Source organism: Globicephala melas, chromosome 10, assembly GCF_963455315.2.
Source record: "Globicephala melas chromosome 10, mGloMel1.2, whole genome shotgun sequence".
In the NCBI taxonomy this organism is placed as follows: domain Eukaryota; kingdom Metazoa; phylum Chordata; class Mammalia; order Artiodactyla; family Delphinidae; genus Globicephala; species Globicephala melas.
Window position 1 is genome coordinate 5,677,372 of NC_083323.1, and position 20,229 is coordinate 5,697,600.

A 20,229-nucleotide genomic window follows, 5' to 3' on the forward strand; every position below is an offset into this window, starting at 1 on the left:
CTGTACGTTACAAAGAGTGAACTCTATTGTATGCAAACTTGAAACAGCCAATCAGTGTGTCAGGGAGTCTCAGGATGGAATGCAGACTGTGACTAAAGGATCTAATTGTATTGCAGGTATATGACAAAACCTCACTGATTAGGTGGGGGGAAAGGAGCTGACCAGTTTAACCTTGGAAAGCAGAGTTTAGACCGTAAAGCTAAAGACAAAAAGATTGCACATGAACCCTGTTCTCTGGTTGGTAACGATGTTTCTTACAGGGGTACAGATCTGCAGTTCTGAGACTATGTGCTTTGTAGGTATCCTAGGGTCAAACAAATACCTAAACTGATTGTAGATATGGGAGCCAGGCTCTGATTGTCAAAGAAAAAAGTTACAAATGGGCAAGGCAGCAAGGCAAGAGTAAATTCTGCATTGTTGGTTTAGCGTCAGAGGGGAGGCTGTCAGTATGAACTAATGCTTATTTTAAGATAAATAGCTGATAGCTGGATGGATGGACGGAAGGATACAGAGGCAGGGGTAGATAAGTGTATGTATACATGGATTAGTATACTACAAATATTTCCTAGCTCTGGCCACTAAGAGGGTCTAGAAATAGTGAGAGTAGCAACCAGTCCATCTACAGTCCAGATCTTAGTTTCTAAATAAAAGGAGCCAGAACTCTATGGGGAAGTGGCTGATGCTAGCACCGGGGTGAGAGAAACACAAGGTGAGCCTGGAGCAGAAAGCAAGAGAGTGAAACGAACAAACAAAAAAATAGGAATATGTCCAAAGAACACAGGAGCCAATTCGAAAGGGCTCCCAAATGGACAAAGTTAGAACAATTTGACCAATGAAATAAATGCTAGCATGAGGTTCTAACCTAAAGAATACCCATGCTGCTGTAAATAAATAAATGACAGAGAAGGGACAAATCTCCCTTACAGAACAGTTCCAAATAATAAATGTAGGAGGGAAAAAGAAATAGAAAATCATTGTGAGAACACCACGGTAACCATTGATCCAGGCAAGGTCCACGGATGGATGCTAAAATTAGTGGGCCAACCGTTAGGAGGCTTGCATAGCCTCGGAATGTCTCCCCCAAATAGGTGCTAATTACTGTGGTGATCTTATCATGCGTCCACGTTCTTGGATGCTTCATCCCCCTCTCCTGAGTGTGAGCTGGGCTAGTGACTCGTTTCTAACAAACTGAGTATGGAAAAGGAAAACTGGTATCTTTATAGTGGAGAAACCTGGCAGAAATCCCGTAACCATGCAATCAAGATTAACAGCCACAGTGGTAAGTCACGGTGGTCTCATGTTACCCCAGATACGATGCCTCGAGAAGGACACATCACCTCCGCACATAACCCCAGACAAATCATGAGAAATCATCAGACAAACCCAACTTGAGGGGCGGTCTACAAAATAGTCAGTATTCTTCAAAACTTTCAAGGTCATGAAAATTGAGGAAAGGCGGGGAAAATATCGCCGACCACAGGGGGCTAAGGAAGCACGATGACTAAATGCAACATGGTCTCGTGGACGGGACGTTAATGAAAAAGATCCAGGGGCTTCCCTGGTGGCGCAGTGGTTAAGAATCCACCTGCCAAAGCAGGGAACACGGGTTCGAGCCCTGGGCCGGGAAGATCCCACATGCCGCGGAGCAACTAAGCCCGTGCACCACAACTACTGAGCCCGCGTGCCACAACTACTGAAGCCCATGTGCCTGGAGCCCGTGCTCCGCAACAAGAGAAGCCACCGCAATGAGAAGCCCGCACACCGCAATGAAGAGTAGCCCCCGCTCGCCGGAGCTAGAGAAAGCCCGCGTGCAGCCACGAAGACCCAACACAACCAAATGAATAAATAAATTTATTTTAAAAAAATCCAAATGAAGATCTAATAGTCTTATATCACTGCTAATCTCTTAGTTTTGATAAATGTAACATAGGAATATAAGATGTTAACATTAGGGGAAACTGAGTGAAGGGTGTGTGGGCACTCTCTGTACCCTCTTTACAGCTCTTTGTAAATCTAAAATTATTTCAAAATAAAAAGTTTTTTTTTAAAGAGGGAAATCATTTCCTGTTGTTCAGGGCCCAGCCAGGCTCCCTCTCAGGAGGTTTTCCCTGATCTCCCCTGCACACTGGGTTTGATCTTCCTTGGGGCCCTCAAGCCTGACTGTGTCTGCCGCTCACTGGACCCCAAGCATGTAACAGCTGAAGGGTTCGGCTTCTTTCCTGGGATCAGATGAGCCTTCCAATGTACTCCTCGAGCTTCCAGACAGCAGGGCCTAATTCTCACATCTTGGAAGACTTCGCAGCCCATGCCTTCAAGGGGAGGGTGGGGCTGAGGGCCCCCTGGAGGGTCTAAGATCTTCCGTGACGAGACCCCCAGTTGGCCAGGCAGGATTGGGCCCAGCTAGGAGCTGTGGGTGGTGTTAGGGGAGAGCACTGGATGAAGCCTGGGTCCACAGAGCTTGTCACCTCTCCTAGCTTATTCAGGAGGGTGCAGCAGGGGTCTCCTGGAAGAAAAAGGCCTGGCAACTTGGTCCCGGTGGAGGTTCAAGGCCCAGCTTCATGGAAGCTGAACTGCAAGAAAAAGCAGCTGGGTGCTGGGCTCCCTGAGAACGAGCTCCCCATAAGGGCGGAGGCAGAGGGAGCAGAGGCAGCTCGCTGGATTTGCCCACCGGGCTCCCAGGGACGAAAGGAGCGTCACCAGGGACACATCCTGTATCGTCCCATTGGGCCACGGGGGCACCTGGGGAAAGATGGCTGTAAAGCATGAGTGAGGCCAGAGTGCTGAACCACCTGCACCACTGTGGAAACCCCGGACACATCAGAGCCCGTCTACACTGAAGGCAGCAGGAGCACACGGCTCAGAGCTTAGCAGCTGCCGCCTGTCAGCAGAGCGGGTACCAGGCGCTTAAGCAGCGCTTGCAGTGTGACAGCACTACCAGAGGCGGCAGCAGCCACGGTGCGTTCCTGCCCCTGCCCGGGACCCCTGCTCAGGTACACAATGGCCTAGAGCAGCAGAAGGGGTGCCTCAAATAGAGCAGCTCCTCTCCACCGGCTATGGACGGGGACCCAAGGCCCAGGACCGGTCGTTGTAGGCACCTGTGAGGCTCTGGTGGAGGGGAACTCTTTGGAAGGTCGTATTACAGGTGGGCCAGTCTGAGGACAGGAGAGGGTCATTGAGGGCTGACGCCATCACAGGCTCCCTCAGCCTGCTCCCCCAGCCCCATGGCTCTGGTTATGACCCACAAATATAGGTCTCCAGAGAGGCTCCTCCCCTGCAGGCCCATTTATCACCCCCCCCACCACCACCGTCCCCGACCACTGGATACCTCCCCCTGCATATCCCAAGGGCACCTCCAGCTCATGAATCCCAAACAGAATTCAACACCCTTCCTCCAACCTGTTCTTCCTGCCCCATGTGCCTCCTCCATGACGGGCAGCCAACACCCATTACCATCCTTGTCTCCCCACGCCCCTACCTCCTAAATCTATCACTACCACCACTGCCACATCCCTGTTCCAAGCCAGGTCCAGGAGAGGTGCTCAGTGAATGTTTGTGGGCTGGCTGGATGGGTGGGTGAGTGGATGGATGGATGGATGGTGGCTGGAGGGATGGTGGTTGGATGGATGGACGGATCAACGGATTGATCAATGCGTTAAGTGAACAGTTGGGTAGATGGATGAGTGGATAGATCGATGGGTTGATGGATGGATGAAAATGGCAGAACTGCTACAGCACAGGGAGCTTTGGAACTGGAGTTGTTATACCTGCCAGTATTTTTCTTGGGCAACACCAGGACCCTTAGCTGGACAAGGGCTGGATTGGAACTTGCTCCTCCGAGAAGAGGCCAGAGCTAAGGCCATTTCGAGATATTCTGTTTTGGGGGGACGAGGTGCTCCGGCAATTTGAACACAACAAGGCACAGAACTGCACGTGCCAGCCACCCCTGAGGGAAGCTGGAGCAAGCAGAAGGATGCCAGTTATGGGCACACGGAAGGCCTTTGGCCTCTGAACTCAGTCCAGGACTCAGGACTTGGCCGGGAGGACGCCACTCCTCCCCTACATGCCCCACACGACACCCGGAGACACAGAGGAAGAGGCACCCAGAGGACTTCTCTTTCTTTTTACAAAGACTTTATTGTCTGACATGCTTGACAAAAAAATTACAGCCACAATCAAGTTATGCCGAAATGATTGAGGAGCATGCCATCATCTTTCATACCTCAAGGACTTTTAATGAATTTTCTTTTAAAGTAACAGCTGCCTTCATAACTTTTATTTTCCACATAAAAATACACCATATTCTGAAGGTACCTTAGGAAAAAAAAACATTTTTTTTTTTAAGTTTATAGTTCTTGGTCCGCATAGAAATTCAGTAGAGGTTACTGAAAGGGCCTGGAGTCCTCTCCCCCCACGCATTCACACACATGCCGTGCGTCAGAGGTGTCCCCAGAGACCCTGTAAACATCCCCGGCTACCAGGAACCACTTGGGCCAAAAAGGATTCCTGAAACCCTGCACCCTGCGGAGCAAAGCCGGCCTCGGCCAACGTGGTGCTGCTACTGGGCTCCCCAGATGGTGCCCCTCGCCCCATGGGGAGCCCCACTTGAGTAGGGAAGGAATCATGGTCTCCTGGGATCCTGGGCACAGAGAACAGGGTCCTCCAAGACTCCAGGGGCTCTCCATGAGAAATGAACCAGACAGGTGCTGAATAGGACCCTTAATAAAAAAAAGAGCCTTGGACCGTGCAGTGCCTCGTAGGGCAGGAGCTCTGAGTGGTGGGAGAGCAGGGGCTGTGAAGCCAGAGACCAAGGTTCAAATCCTGCCTCTGCCTCTTTTGAGCTGTGCACCCTCAGGCAGGTTACCTCACCTCTCTGATCTCAATCTCCTCATCTCCAAAAGGAGACAGCAGTACCCACGTTGCAAGACTGCTGGAAATGAGATCATATCTGCAAAGGGCTCATTAAATGCTGGTCCCAGGCCTGAGACTAAGGGGAGGTGAGCAGGGCCCTCCTCTCAGGTGTACAACTTAAGGGGCGCCAAAAAGCTCATAGATGGAGATAAATGATACTATTTTAATGCAATGTTTTAAAAAATCAAAATTAATGCAGGAAAAAAAATCTATGATGAACAAAATATCCAAATTTTAAATAAAGGCAGAATCTGACCCTGCACGTGCTAATCCTGCCTCACTGGCCTCACCCCAACAAGGCCCTGCTGGTTCTCTGTCCATCAGAGACAGCCCAACCTCCCAGTCCTAATTTAAAGAAGAAAAAGAAGCCCGCCCTGGGTGGAGCTGCCGGAACCGAAGCCCATCTCTGTCTCTGTGCCAGCTTCCCGTGGGGGCCGCCGACTGGCACCCAGGGACATGGCAGCACGACTGTGAACCATTCAGCCTCCCTCGGCTGTGGGCACGGCAGCCAAAATCCGAGGGGCGAGGGATATCCCACCGGGGTACAGGACCCAGTCGAGGGCGATGAGAACCACGGGGTCCACTTTATTAAATTAAGAGGGGGGCGTGAGCACACGTGTGTGTGTGTGTGTGTGTGTGTGTGTGTGTCCACACCCATATGGGCGCGTACAGGGGGCAGGGCAGCCTCGGCCCGCAGAGCCCTCAGCCTTCTGAGTTCTGCAGAGCAGCGCAGCCCCCAGGGGACCAGGGGCATCCAGGACTTGGGAACCCTCCAGCTGGTCCTGGGCCCTCATCAGGCTCGTTCCGTAGAAACAACCCCCCAAGTCCAGGCTCCGAGCGGGTGCCCGGGATGCTCAGGCCACAGTTTACATCAGCAAAAATGCCCACAGGAAGAAAACGGGGGATCAGTGAAGCAAAGGGCTGGTCGGCCCGGCCAGGTGCGGCCCGAGTCCTGAGACGTCCCTGATCGTTCCCTTGGATGCCTGGACGGAGCGGAAGGGCCGCCTGCACTCAGGCTACGACGCACCCTCCCACCCCCGAGCCCTGAGGCTTGCAGCCACACAGACCCTCGGTGAGAAGGAGACTTTGTGCCAGAACTCCCAGGATCTGTCCAAGAGCAGCGGCTTCCCAAACCCACGAGGGTGTCCAACGGAGAAGGATAAAGATTCAGTCACTTCCCAAGCAGGACAGGGCCACGAGCGTAGCAGGTCCTTTAACAAGGAACACACGGAAGGGACACGCAGAAATCAGCGATGAGCACAGAACCCCTGACGGACCTGCAGGGTCCTGACTCCAAATGACAGAAGGCTGAAGAGTCAGGGGTGATTTTCTTCATTCCAAGGCCTCAGCCCGCCTGCTGGGCTGGTCCCCGCAGCCCGACGGGCTGTCTGCATGAAAGGAAGGGGGGTTGGAGGTCCGTGCTCTCAGCTAGGTGTACGTAGCTGATGCGGGTGGGAAGCGCTGGGGCCGTGGGGGCAGTCAGGAGTTCCGGGGTGTGGGGAGGTCAATGACTATGGGTGGGTTCACGGGCTGGTAGTTCACGGTGCACACAGATGCGTTCACGTAGGTGGTTGTCCCATCCGCCATGACTCCGTACCCTAGAAAGTAAGCACACGGCTGTCAGGGCTGAGAGGTGACACCAGGACCCAGGGCAGTGAGGGTGGTCTGGTGAGTGTGGTAGTCAGAGGGAACTCAGCCACAAGGGGCTGAAGATGTCTGGGGCGAGCTACTGAAACCATCCAGTACAGGCTCTTCATCTATAAATGGTGACGATGACAGATGCTCCTCCCAAGCCTGCTGTGAGCAGCAAATGAGATAATAATTCACAGGCTCGGCCCAGTGCCTGGAAAGCACATGGTGAGACACCATCATTGACATCATCACCATCACCATCATCACCACCGTACACCATCATCACCATGATCATTACTATCATCGTCACTATCACCATCTCATCATCACCACCATTATCATCACCACCTCCATCGTCACCACCTCCATCATCACCACCATTTTCATCACCACCTCCATCATCACCATCACCATCATCACCACCATCACCATCACCACCTCCATCATCACCATCATCACCACCTCCATCATCACCATCACCATCATCACCACCATTATCATCATCACCATCACCATGATTATCACCATCACCATCATCATTACCATCATTGTCATTATCACCACCGTCATCATCACCATCTCCATCATCACTACCATCATTGTAACCATCATTATCATCCCCACCATCGTTGTCATGTACTTTCTTCTCCTCACCTCTGTCCCCAAACATACCCTCTTCCCACCACATCTACTGGTCAGAATCCTCCTCAACCTTGAGCTCAGCTCACCTCCAAACCAAAAGGGACACTTCCCCTCCTCTGTGCAGGCTACCCATCCTTTGGAGCCTGCATTTCTCTTGTACAATCATGCAGGGGTGTGGTTTGGATCACACACAACCTTGCATCTGAGGGCACTACACGCCCACAGTAGGTCTACAGAAAATGACAGCCGTTACTATTATCCCACAGCACAAGAGCTGTCCATCTCTCCCACGACCTTTCAGAGTCTGCCTTTGATGGCTCATCTGTTGCCCAGGAGTCTGTGAGCTCCCTGGGGCTGGAGAGGTCTGATCACGCCTGCCCCTGACAGCGCGATGCAGAGGAAAGTGATCGGATGTGGACCAAGCCATGTGAGTCCCAGGGGCCCTGGCCCAAAGCAGACAGAGGTTCAGGAGGCCAGGAGACAAGCTTGGGGGAAAACCATGTGCTTCCTGGCAGGGGACAATGGGACCAGGAAGCCTTGGACAGGTGGGATAATGGTTCAAAAGGAGCAAACTGGTGAAATCAGACTCCAGTGAGGAAGCCTGAGGTCTCATGAGGTGAGCCCTGTGCAGTGACAGGCCGGGGCAGTCACGGCTGGAGCCGACATCACCGGTCACCTTCACGGCCACCCTGCCCACTCTCCCCAGGTGATGTGGACACAGCAAGGGGTCCTGCCCCCAGGACAGAAGGCAGAACCTCATGGCTGTCTGTGTGTGGGGGGCGGTGGCGGGGGGGAGATGCCAATAAAGCCCCTTGGGCAGGCAGGCAGCCCTCCCCATCCATTAAGCACCTACTGCATGCCAGGCCGTAGGGATGTGAGCAACAAGACGGGCCACCTGTCCTGTAAGGAGCTCCCAGGGCGCCCCCAACTCGAACACCTCCTCCGTGTCACATCCAAATGTCCCCTCCTCCAAAAAGCCCCCAGCCATCTCCGAAGACTTCCCAGGGCGGAGGAGGCACAGCAGAGCTGCAGGGCTCCAAGGAAGTAAAACTTATTTCTAAGTCTTGCTAGACTTTTCTTCCATCTTCCTATGATAAAACATTTCGGCAACAGCTAACTGACAGCCGACACGGGGATAGGCATTTACGAAGTGTATGTAGGAAATGGGCTATTTCCCTCTGGTCAGGGGGGAGGTGACTGGGTTCAAGGGAGGTGAGACAGCCCCCCTGAAGGGCCAATGAGGCGCCCCGCCCCCCTGCAGGTAAGGCCCCCACCCCCGCTGACCTTCATGGATGTGGCCGAAGACATGCAGCCGCGGCTGGACGCGCCTTTGCACCGTGTTGAGCAGCTCCACGCAGCCCACCCGCTGCATCTTCTTGGGGACCCAGTCCAGGAAGCCTGGCAGGGGAGACAGCAGGAGGGCGATGATGGGGCCCAGGCCGCAGCTCTGCAATCTCAGAGACACAGTGGCCCTGGACCCACCCTGCCCTGCCTCAGCCTCCGGGAGGAAAGCCTGGCTCCAGCTTGCACTGCCTGGGGCCTTGCAGCCTCATCCTCCCCTGCTTCCCCTTCTCCTCCCCTGCAGGGCGGCACGGAGAGCCCACGTATAAAAGCCCGAGTAGGCCAGGCACGATGGGGAGGGAGCAGTCTCGACAGCTGTGAGCCCCCCAGACCATTCATGCTCAAAGTGGTCTCAAGACTGGCATCCACCCATTGCAGAGAGAAGCAAACTGAGGCCGGAGAGGGACAGTGGAGGCCCAAGGCCACCCCAGCAGGTGGCAGCAGAGCGGACCACGGGAGCAGGATTTCCATGTTGGAAACTTTCTAAACACACATCGCAAAATCATGAAAATGAACTTCTTCATCCACTGCAGCCTCGAGCACGTGGGCCGTGTCTGGGTCTGCTCACGCCGCCAGCCTCCCGGAGCCATCCCATATGGTGGCTTATTCTCCTCACACGGCTACACAAACCACAGGAGAATGACTGATTACTCCAAGCATACAACTACGGTTCATCTCAGCCCCTCTCTGCTCAGGCGGGAGAAACAGGTTTCTACAACTGCTGGGAAGGGGAAGAGGAATCCTGCCACTCCAAGAATCTGACAGGCTGCAACGGACCTGACTTAGAGCTGAGAGAGAGAAAGAAGGAGGGAGAGAGGGAGAGAAACAAGAAGGAAGAGGAGGAAGAAGAGGGGAGAGGCGGGGAGTAGGCAGGGGACGGGCTTGGAGCAGACACTTGGGCTTAAGTCCCAGGCTCTGCTACCTACTGGCTGTGTGACCTTGGACAAGTCACTTAACCTCTCTGTGCCACATTCAACAATTCATCCAACAACGGGCTGGGCTGAGCACACAGGCGCCCCCGAAACAGGAGCTGTGTGTTGTGTGTGAAGCAGGCGTGGTGAGGCATCCAGAGAGCGGGAACCCAGAAGATGCTGTTGGAGGAGTGGATGGAGGGGTAGAAAGGGGGGAAGGAGGAGAGGGAGAGAGGGAGGGAGGGAGGAAGCAAAAAAACCTGCCTCAGAGCCTCACTAGAAGCCACGTGTCACGCCTAAACCACGTCAGGGCCCTGGGCCTCGGGGCTCCCTCCGTTTGGAAATGGGGGTAAGAAAGCCTTCATTTCAGCCCTTTGTGAGGGTGGAGGGAGGTGCCAAGGGCTCTGGCTGGGCGTCTGGCACACAGCAGGTGCTCAGGGCAGCTTCTCCCTGAACAGGTATCTGAGCGAATGACTCTGGAGCTGCACTGGGCCTCACCTGACAGCCCTTCCCACCGGGGACGCCCTGCCCGCACCCACCTCCCTCCCCGCCTCTCCCAGACCCGATGCTGAGACCACCCTTTCTGTCAGCCTCTGCAGGCCCCCTCTGACGATCTCTGTCTCAGGCTTCCCTCATCCTTGACCGTGTCCCACTGGGCTTGGCCGTTCGGTATCCCTCTGCCTTGCATCTTGGAGCCTTCAAGGCAAGCACTGCATCGGGTTGGCTCCAGGTCCCGCATGGCCCGGCCCAGCCCAGCCCCAAACACCAAGGGAGTGATGACAGGTCTGGTGGAGGCACTGGTGGGGGGAGAGGCGGGTCTGGGCAGGACTGCTGGGAGTTGGGCTTCATTCTAAGGACTGAGGGAGTCACAGAGGGTTATAGAGGGATGGCATGGCACAACGGACCATTCAGAGAATTCCCTCCTACTGACGTGAGGAGAGTGGACTGGGTGGGGCAAGACTCAGAGCTGGGGGACCAGTGAGGAGACCACATTGGTCATCAAAGAGACACAAGACACTGGCACGGACGAGGTGGGGACAGCAGTGGTGGAGAGGAGAGAAAGGAGCTGGAATGCAGTTTGGGGCAGAATCAAAGGGACGAGCTGAGGGACAGGAAGCAGGGTGTGAGGAAAGGGGGGGGGGACTGAGAAAGGGGCCTGGGTGGCAGACGGCAGGCTAACGCCGAGACCAGGCGAGCAGTGACATCAGCTTGGCCAGAGTGGGGCCGAGGGGCCGGGGAGGAAAGCTGCTGGCGGTGGAACCACAGGCCCTGGGGACTGTGGGATGCGTGGTCTGATGGGGCAGGGGGGTGCACGGGATGGGGCCCGGTGAGGTGGGGGGGTGCACGGGATGGGGCCCGGTGAGGTGGGGGGGTGCACGGGATGGGCCCGGTGAGGTGGGGGGGTGCACGGGATGGGCCCGGTGAGAGTGACCTTGGTGGTATTCAGCCCCCAGGACTCAGGTCTGGAGTGTCAAGGGCCCAGCCTGCCTTTTGACCTCCCCGAGCTCCAAGGTACCACGTGTATAAAAGGGGCAGCTGATCTGACCTCACCACGCGGCTGTGAGGTGACACACCGAGCCCCCAGCACACAGTCGGTGCTCAGGAAATAAGAGCCACGACGGGGTGACCTGTCCCTGGTGCCCCAGCGAGCTGGACTCAGAACAGAGCCCGTCCGCAGCTCCCGTCGACAGGCCCAGCTCCGCCCCCGCTGCCAGCACCCACACCCCCTGCGTCCTCCCCCAGCAGGAGCAGGCGTGCGCGGGGCCGGCCAGCCGAGGCGGGGCCGGCTGAGTCTTACCCAGTGGCGGTCCGTGGGTTACCAGGACGTCTACACCTTCGGGAATGAGGTTCCACTTCTCGAGCAGCGCTTGGCCTCGCGGGAGGTTAAAACCCCAGCCGTAAAACCAGGGCTGCCTGTGGGAGGAGAGCACGTGGGTCAGAGAGGGCCACCGAGAGTGGGGGCAATGACATGGCAGGAGAAGCAGGCCATAGTGCCAAACGGCCATCAGGGCTGGCCAGATGCCCAGAACCTCCCGTCCAGGGAAAGGTGTGGATTCACCTGGACTTGACCAGCCTTCTTCCTTTTTCTATGATGAACAAGTATTATCTATGTAATTTTTTTTTTTTTTTTTTTTTTGCGGTACGCGGGCCTCTCACTGTTGTGGCCTCTCCCGTTGCGGAGCACAGGCTCCGGACGCACAGGCTCAGCAGCCATGGCTCACGGGCCCAGCCGCTCCACGGCATGTGGGATCTTCCAGGACCGGGGCATGATACCCGTGTCCCCTGCATCGGCAGGTGGACTCTCGACCACTGAGCCACCAGGGGAGCCCTATCTATGTAATTTTTGAAAATGAAAGTGAAAAAGAAAATCAACTTCTGCCAAAGGGCTCTCTTGTTCCAAGCCCTTCTAGGGAAATTCAGAGAACATTCTCACCTGTCCCCATGGTGGGAGAATGCTCCTCCATCCATCCTCCTTCCTACATTTGGGGCAGGTGGAGCCCCACCCAAGAGAGAGTGGGTCCCAGGTGGAGATGCTCCTTCCCGCCTCTACCCAAAGCTCCCAGCAGGGGCTCCACCGGGCTGAGTCCACCCCCAACATTAAGGTCAGGGCTGGGTGGACCGAGGCCATTTAACGGAATTCCTACCTGTCGCCCAACCCGGACCTAGACTGATCAGTGCAAGTCATTCCCCTCGATGGGTTCAACGGTGAGCATGTGACCTAGAACCTGCCAGTTGGAGGGAATTCCAGACGTTTCTTTCAGTGATGAGAGAAAAGAACACTGTCATCCCTGCATACAAACCACTGAGCTTCTTGCCTTGTGAGCTGTCAGTACCTGTTAAACTGTCCCAAAGGGAGATGGCTGGTGCACATGACCCAGGGGAGCAGCTGGATCAAGTCGCACCTGACACCCACCATACCTCTGCACTTCTCCGTTACCTGGGCCAACAGAAAGCCATTTGAGTTGGGTTTTCATTTACAACAAAAGTATCCCAACTAAGAATTAGCCCTTAGGCCTAAGTCATTATAAGTTCCCCACATGAACCCAGCTCTTTAGCATTTACAAAGGCACCATCATCACCACCAACACCACCACCTTTACTATCATCACTGTGGTGGGTCAAATTGTGTCCCCCCTAAAATATATGTTGAAGTATCAACCCAGTACATGTGAACGTGACCTTATTTAGAAATAGGGTCTTTGCAGATGGAATCAAGATGAGGTCATACCTGATTAGAGTGGGTTCTAATTCATGACTTGTGTCCTTATAAGAGGATCATGTGCAAACACAGACAGAGAGAGGAGAAGGCCACGTGACAATGGCCGTAGAGATTGGAGTGATGTGTCTACAAGCCAAGGAGCCCCAGGCTGCCAGCAACCACCAGAAGCTGGGAGAGTGGCGCGGAACAGATCCTCCCTTAGTCCCCGCAGCAAGAACTAACCTTGGTGACACCTTGATTTCAGACTTCCAGCCTCCAGAACTGTGACAGAATCAATTCCTGTCGTTTGAAGCCACACGGTTTGTGATAATTAGTTATGCGGCCCTAGGAAACTAATATAATCGCCACTACCACCATCACCTCCCCACCTGCCGCCCCAGGGACCTCCACACCTGCAGCAAGGTTGACAGACAGGTCTCTCTCTTTCTGTTTTATGGGTGAGGAGACCGAGGTCCAGGGAGTAGAAACTAAAAATTGTCGCCGGCATTTCCCGCACACCTATTTTTTTTGCCAGGCGTCATCTAATTACATTATAGGGATAAGTTTATCTAACTGTCAAAAGAATCCTGTGAATTAAGGGCTGGGATTATTCCCATTTTTCAGATGAGGACCCAGGGGCTCAGAGAAGCGAGCTGGCTCAGGGATCTGGGCCCCGTGAGGCCAGGCACCTCATGTCCATTCGCTGACATACTCTGCACGAGTTGGTAGTGGGGCTGGCCTTTCACACTCAGAGCCTCTCGTGTGTCAGAGCTGCCACTAACATCCCTCTCATGGCCCAGGAGCTCCTCCGTGGGAGGCTGACACCCCTAGCTGTTGACCCAACGTCTCTACGGCGTTGGCAGCCACCCAATGCACCTCTGTGGAACCCTAGGGGTTCCATGGAACAGCATTTGAGAACCCCGCTTTAGTCCCACCACGGCAGGTTCTGGACAGGAAGACTGAGGTTCAGCGAGAGGAAGGGAGGTGCCCAGGGTCACACAGTGGTCAGTGAAGAAGTCATTCTGGAACCCAGATCTGACCCTCCCAGCTGCCGTCAAGCCTGCAGCGCCAAATCCTGGAACGTGGGTTGTGAAGGAAGAGGGTGAGTGGCCATGCTGGTTGGTCATTTGGGGTCAAAGGTGCTTTCGCCACTTCAGACACCTGGGGGATCCCGTCCGCTGCCAGGCTTTGCTTGTCCGTGACCCACGCCTGGGACGCCGGGTCCCTCCTCTCCTCCCGCCTGCCCCTGACCCCACGCCACATATATCCTTCCAAGCCCTCTGTGCTCCATCTTCCTTCCCACCCCGAGTGACGGGCACCTGCCCGGGGAGGAGCAAATGTTTGTTTAACAAAAGGTGTTGAGTGACGGAGGGCTGGATGAATGAATGAAGTTGTTAACGGGATGTTGAACAGGACTCTTCCTGTTGCCTTGGAATCGCAGCCAAAACTTCAAAGCTGAACACGATCCCCAACGCTGGAATGAAAGCCCCCAGGTACACCCAGGGAAACGTACTGAAAATGAGCAGAATATGCCAGGCCGCCGTCTCCCCACGCCCCTACCAGCCTAAGTTTTGATCCTGAGGGAGACATGTGGCTCCTGTCTTGTTCTTGTGGGGGGATGGGGTTCACCCACACCCAGCCATGAGTGGCTTCCAGGGGGACCACCTGTACGGGTGGGGGCCTGGGGATCTGTCCTCTGGGCCCATGAGAGGAGAAACAGACAGTGAAGGGCAGGCGCACAGGAGCTGTCTGCACCCCCAGGTTTGGGCTGTCCCAAGGGATCCCCACCCACAGGAAGTGCCCACCTAGTGACGAGACCAGGTGGCCGGGGCCGGGGAGGGCAGCTGGGTGGGTGGCACTGGGCAGTCCCTCGGAAGCCGCCTACTCCCTCAGTCACACCCGACTCAGGCCTGCCTTTGCACTTCTGCGGAAAGCTGAGGGTTCTCTCTGCAGAAAAACGTCTCCACACACACACAATTTTACATCCACCTTCGAGGGAATCTTGGGATCAGACGGACCTGGGTTAGAATGGGTCCACCTCTAACTACCTGTGTGACCTTGGGCAAGTGGCTTAACTTCTCTCTATGCCTCAATTACCCCATCTGTATAATGGGCATAATAACAATATCCTTTGCCTCAACAGGGCTTTGAAAGGATTAAATCAATTAATCCATGTAAAGTGCTTAAAACGGTGCCTGGTCCAATGCTTTGCCACTGCCCTCATCTCCATCACCATCATCATCCCCAACACCATCATCCCCAACATCGACACTGTCACCACCACCACCATCACCATCGTCATCACCATCACCATCGTCATCTCCATCACCACCACCACTACCATCATAACCATTATTATCATCATTACCATCATCAATACCATCACCACTACCACCACCATCACCATCATCATCACCATCATTACTATGGACCCCTCCTGAAACCCACTCACGGAACCTGGATGAAAAACCTTTGGCCCAGGGCAGGGTTTTTCAAACTGCATTTTGAAGGGTCAAACAGCATTTTAAAAAAATAAAGGAAAAGGGGGAAATAAAGAATAGACAACATCAGAGTACATCATAGCACGGAAGGGATACTTCAGTTAAATATATTTATATTTAAATAGACACCCACATAAGGGTGTACTGAGTCACAATGTAAAAAAACAAATGCTTTTCCTACCACGGTTCCTGGTCAAAAGCAGTTGGCAGCCCTAACATACTGAGCTCACAGCTCTGCAATTTCTGAAGCCCTCAGACCCTGGGCGTACTCAAAGCCCCACTTTGGCTAAGCCAGGGCGGGGTCCCTGCAGGGAAGGCTGCAGCAGCCTGGAAGCTGCTCATGACGCCAAGCCCACTAGTCCCCCCAGAAGCCCACAGCCTGTCAGCTTACAGCAAAAGGAGCAATGCCTTTCTGCTGCCTTCCAAACACAGCATCCATTTTTCAAAAACCTAATCAAATATTTACAAGAGGGGACAAGGCCTCATCAGCATGGAGAGGAGGCGTCTGTGAGCTCCCATGAGCCACAGCAAGGAGTGACTTTTTGGAAAAGACACTCTGTAACGTATCAGAGACCCCACAGACCCCCAGGAGCTGACCCACACGAACCCCTGCCTACGTCCCCCTCCAGTACTAACGAGCCTTCCTCTGGGGGTGGCGTTTCCCCATAGATATACCTCCGTGGTTCTTGGAAACACATCACCTCAAATCCTGGGAAGGTGGAATCCACCCTGCCCCCTGGGATGCCCGGAGGGGTTGCTCAAGGGCACGGAAGTTGGCATCAGACACTCTGGCTCTGCCCCTGGGCTGGACGCACCCAGACTCTTTCACCGTGTAAACTGGGATAAGGATGCCTATGGCCCCAGATCTTACCCCATGAGGGCAGGGGGGTGCTTCTTGCTCGATGCTCTACCCCACCCATTGCCTGACACAGAGGGGAGGGAAAGAAAGTGGGTGGGAGGAGGTGTAAGGGAATGAAATTGCACCATCATCGCAAAAATGCCTCCAAATTCCCAGGAGCTCTGTCACTGGGAAAAGGGGATGTTCTGGCCTTTGCTGTGGGGAGGAGGAAAAGTCAGGTCATGCATGGAAACGTCCAGAGGAGACATTTCTCAGGGCGGCCCGCAGGTGGGGAGGCCTTTCTCAGGGGTGGCCAAGAGCAGGGCCAGAGCAGCGGGAGAGACGGACTCTTCTGGGTGACCTCACTCCCCAGGGTCTGGAAAAGCCTTCGGCCACTCCTGCGTGACGTCCATCCAGGTTTGTGTCATGGGAATGGGAGCCTAAGGGATGGGGGGCACCAGCCCTTCCCGAGGGCGCAGTCGGCCCCAACGTCCCAGGCGTCCTGCGTTTGGTCACTTGACCCTCTCTCCTCGCCCAGCAGGGCCCTTTGGGGCCAGAGGTGAAGTGCGAGGCTGCTTGGGGCTCCAGACAGAGGTCAGGGCAGGCGGGGGCTCGCAGGGCCTGTCATCCAGGCAGCCCGGATCCAGCCCGGCCCCGAGCTCCCCACCAACCCTGGGGGCAGCCGTGGGCTGAGACCCACGAATGCCTGAGACGGTGGGCGCTGAGAGAGCCACGGTCCCCATCCCCAGTGCAGCTGGCGCCTGGACGCAGCCTCACTGCCCTGAGGGCCAGGAGCCCTGATGTCCACCCACCGTCCGGGACACATCACAGACCCCGAGGAGGTCGGATGGATCAGAATTCCGACAGAGCCGTGGCAGGCGGCTTTATGTCCTGAATTTCTGTCTTTCTGTTCTAAAGTAACCATTGGAATAATTTCCTTACAGAATGATAGTTGCCATGACAACCAGAGCAAATTTTCCTTTTCTGAAACAGATGTCTCATTTAGTTGAAAATTAGAATGTGAACAAACCCATGGGAAAAATTAATTCAAACTTTAACAGAGCGGTGAATACAATGTAATCTCTCAGAGGTTAACCCCTTAACAGCTTTTTTGTGCGCTTATGGTAACCTTCGAATCCAGTCTAATTAGGCCCGCTTAGCCAATATAAATGACCTCCTCGTGGCCAATCATTAAACGGCTTCCCCCTGGAGCGTGAATTCCCGGTTCCCTAATGGCAGACGGGAGGGGGGCGATGCCTGTCTGTAGAAAACGGCTGAAACAGAGCCTCCCCTGCTCTGGGTTTTCCATCTCCCCAGGTAAGGCACACGCCCCGGGAAAGGGGGTGTACCAGGGGCCATTCAATCAGCCTGGAGTATGGCCACCCCATTTCCCAGGGATGGGGGTGGAGGAGGCCCAGGGTGTCCTGGGTAGAGCTGGGCCCAGTGGTGCACCCAGGCCAGGGCGCAACGCCTGAGGGCAGAGGCCAGGGGAGGGGGGCCCCCTTGAGAGGCCGCCTGCCAAGGGGTCACCGAGGGGACACCCCCACAGGCCTAGCTCCAAAGGCTCTCCACGAGCCTCCAAATCCTCACACCCACCCCGAGGGACGACTGCCATCACTGCTTCATTTTACAGATGCACAAACTGAGGTGCACAGAGGTACAGAGAACTGCCCAAGGTTACCCGGTAACCAAGTGGCACAGCCAGGGCTCCAACCCAGACAGCAGATTCCAGAGCCTGTGCCCTTGCTTCAGTCCCAGAGTGATGGCAACAGGACCAGGAATCCTGCCCACCTTCCTCAGCAAAGCCCACTTTACCAGCCACTTTCACCCCTCTGCTCAGTTAATCCTCGGGACAAACCTGTCAGGAGGCCCCCACTTTAGAGATGAGGAAATGATGGCACGGAGAAGTCATGGGTCTGAGGACACTCGGGAGGCCAGAGGGACCTGGACCAGGGTTCCTGGCTCCTGCATCCTGTGCCCAGTGGGCCGCTGACCCGGATGCCGCTGGGGCGGCTGGGGCCCAGGTTCTCCCTCTTCAGTGGCAGCTGCCTGCCTGTCCCTCTGAGCCTGGCTGCACTCTGGCTCCTGGTGCCCCACCTCTCATCCACCCTGTTACTCTTCTAGTCCAAAACCTTCCATGGCTCCCAATTACCTCCAGGACAAGCCCGAGCCTCATGGCCTGGCGTGCGGAGGCCTTGGGCTCTGCCCCATTCCACCTTTCGGACCAGCCTACGCAGATTCCCCAGTGAGCTCACCACCCACCAGTCACGACAATCCTGTTTCCTGAACAAGGCCCAGCCTTTCCCCACCTCTGGGTTTTGCTCATCCTGTTTCAGCCATCTGAAATGCCCTTCCTAGCCTCTCCTCAGAGTCCACGGCCCATTATTTGTTAAGGCCTGGCTCAAAGGCCACCTCTTCCAGGAAGCTTCCCCGATCACCTCCATCCCCAAGCACAAGTGACCCTCCCTGCTCTAAGTGCCCTTATGCAGGCTCCTTCAGGGCAGGCCTGGGTCAAATCATCCCTGAATCCATCCTGCCTAACTGATGGCTGGGCCCAGGTGGACCTCAGGGTGGGTTTGCACAAAGCGTGCCTGAATGAGTGAACAAATGAATGAATGATGGAATGAACTGACAGGTGCTCTACCTCGCAGGCAGGCAGGTGGGAAGAACTAAGCATTAACCCTCCCCTCCCCACACCCTCCCCAGGAGCCCTCCCCAGAGCCCCTGGCTGTCATGAAGCCCTGAGACCCACCACCAGCTCCACAAGCAGAACCAGAACTCTCACCATCTGCTGAGCTTCCCATTCCCCCTCACCCTGCCACGACCTGCCTGGGGGAATCCTGTGCCCATTTCACTGATGAGGCCTCAGAGGTGATGCTCACCTCCTCGGCTGCATCCCGACTCACCGCCCTTGGGGGACCTTCCCTGCCTCCCCAGGCAGCCCGCTCCCTAGGTGAGGGCAGGGGCGGCTGCCCTACAGGTGGCAGGGAACAGCCTCTCACAGTGGCCCGCCCCATCCCCCCACCGACCAGGTGCTCTCCCGCTTCCGCCTCTCCTTCTGCGGGTGAGAGCTGCAGTGTGGGCGGGGCAGGGACCTCTCCCCACCAGCAGCCAGCCCGCCCCTGAGCTCTCAGACAAGCCTGACCAGGTCCACTCCCTCTCCGGCTGCAGACAGAGCACTCATCTTGACCCTCATCTGTTTGTTCTTCCTGCCCCAGTACCCCCTCCCCCAAAGGCCAGGCTTTCCGGGGCCACTTCCACGGAGCCAAATACAGCCTCTGCCTTCTCTCAGAGACAGCCAACACTGAGAGCATCTCAGGTGAGGATGACACGTGGCACTGGCCCATGTGTGTCCTGGGACCCTCTCAGCACTCCAGTGAGGCTGTGCTCCCATCTGCAACAGGGAAACCAAGGCTCAGCGTCGGTGACACGCCTGGGTCCCCCGAGCGAGTTCCTGCTGACTCCTCACCCCACAGGTGGCCCCCATTCCTGGGGACGTCCCAGTTCTGGTGGAGGCGGGTTTGCCTTACGCCTTCCCTGCATCTCCCGGGCTTGGGAGCCCAGCGGGAGTCTGGGGGAGACGCTGCCACAGCAGGGGAGCTGTGGCTGCCAGCGAGGGGGCAGGGCCAGGACGAGCAGCGACGTGTCCCCAGGACTGTCAGTCACACACCTTGCCCCACACACACTTAGGGCAAGCCAGCAGCAAGACGAGTGGAACCAAAGAACGGGGTCCTTTGTCTTTCCTAATGAATTTCCCCCACCCTTCCGAGGCGCAGAATCATTCATCGTTTCTTTCGCTGGGACTCCTCTGCAGCTGGGAGAAGGCAGAGGACTCGGTGCAAACATTAATCTCACGTAGAAGAGTGCGCGCGTGTGTGCCGAGGGCCTTCTAGAAAGAAAACAACAACGTGAAATCAAGGAAGACAAGGATAGGAAAGGAGCAGAAGAGAAATCCCGTGCGTGTGAGAGAGGCTGAGTGTGAGAGAGGTGAGAAAAAGCGTGCGTGCGTGCGAGTATGGGTGCTCGTGTGTGCGTGTATCACGTGGTGTGTGTGTGCGCGTGTACGTCATGCGTCTGCATGTGCGTGTGTGCACACGCTCGTGCAGAGATAGCACCGTGTGGGTCCAGACACGAGGAATTTCTTCCCTCCATCAAAATTTGTCAACTGCCAGTCGTGCCAGGCTGATGAGTATAATATCCGGCGGAGGGAGGAGAGGGAAGCGACCACTGGTGGAGGACACTGCTGGGTCCCTCGGG

At 55.6% G+C, this 20,229-nt stretch overlaps 1 protein-coding gene across 2 annotated transcripts in view; it reads right to left on the minus strand.

Annotated features, from left to right (window-relative positions):
- Positions 1–4,209: 4,209 nt before the first annotated feature.
- The window catches only part of MPPED1 (metallophosphoesterase domain containing 1), a 76,627-nt gene continuing 60,607 nt past the window's right edge, over positions 4,210–20,229 (minus strand). For both annotated transcript variants that reach the window (XM_060306383.2, XM_030855706.2), the window contains exons 5-7: positions 11,233–11,348; positions 8,467–8,580; positions 4,210–6,506 (exon numbers count right to left, since the gene is read on the minus strand). In XM_060306383.2, the coding sequence (XP_060162366.1) occupies positions 6,388–6,506; positions 8,467–8,580; positions 11,233–11,348 (349 nt within the window). In that variant the 3' untranslated portion in view covers positions 4,210–6,387. The remainder of the gene's footprint in view (positions 6,507–8,466; positions 8,581–11,232; positions 11,349–20,229) is intronic.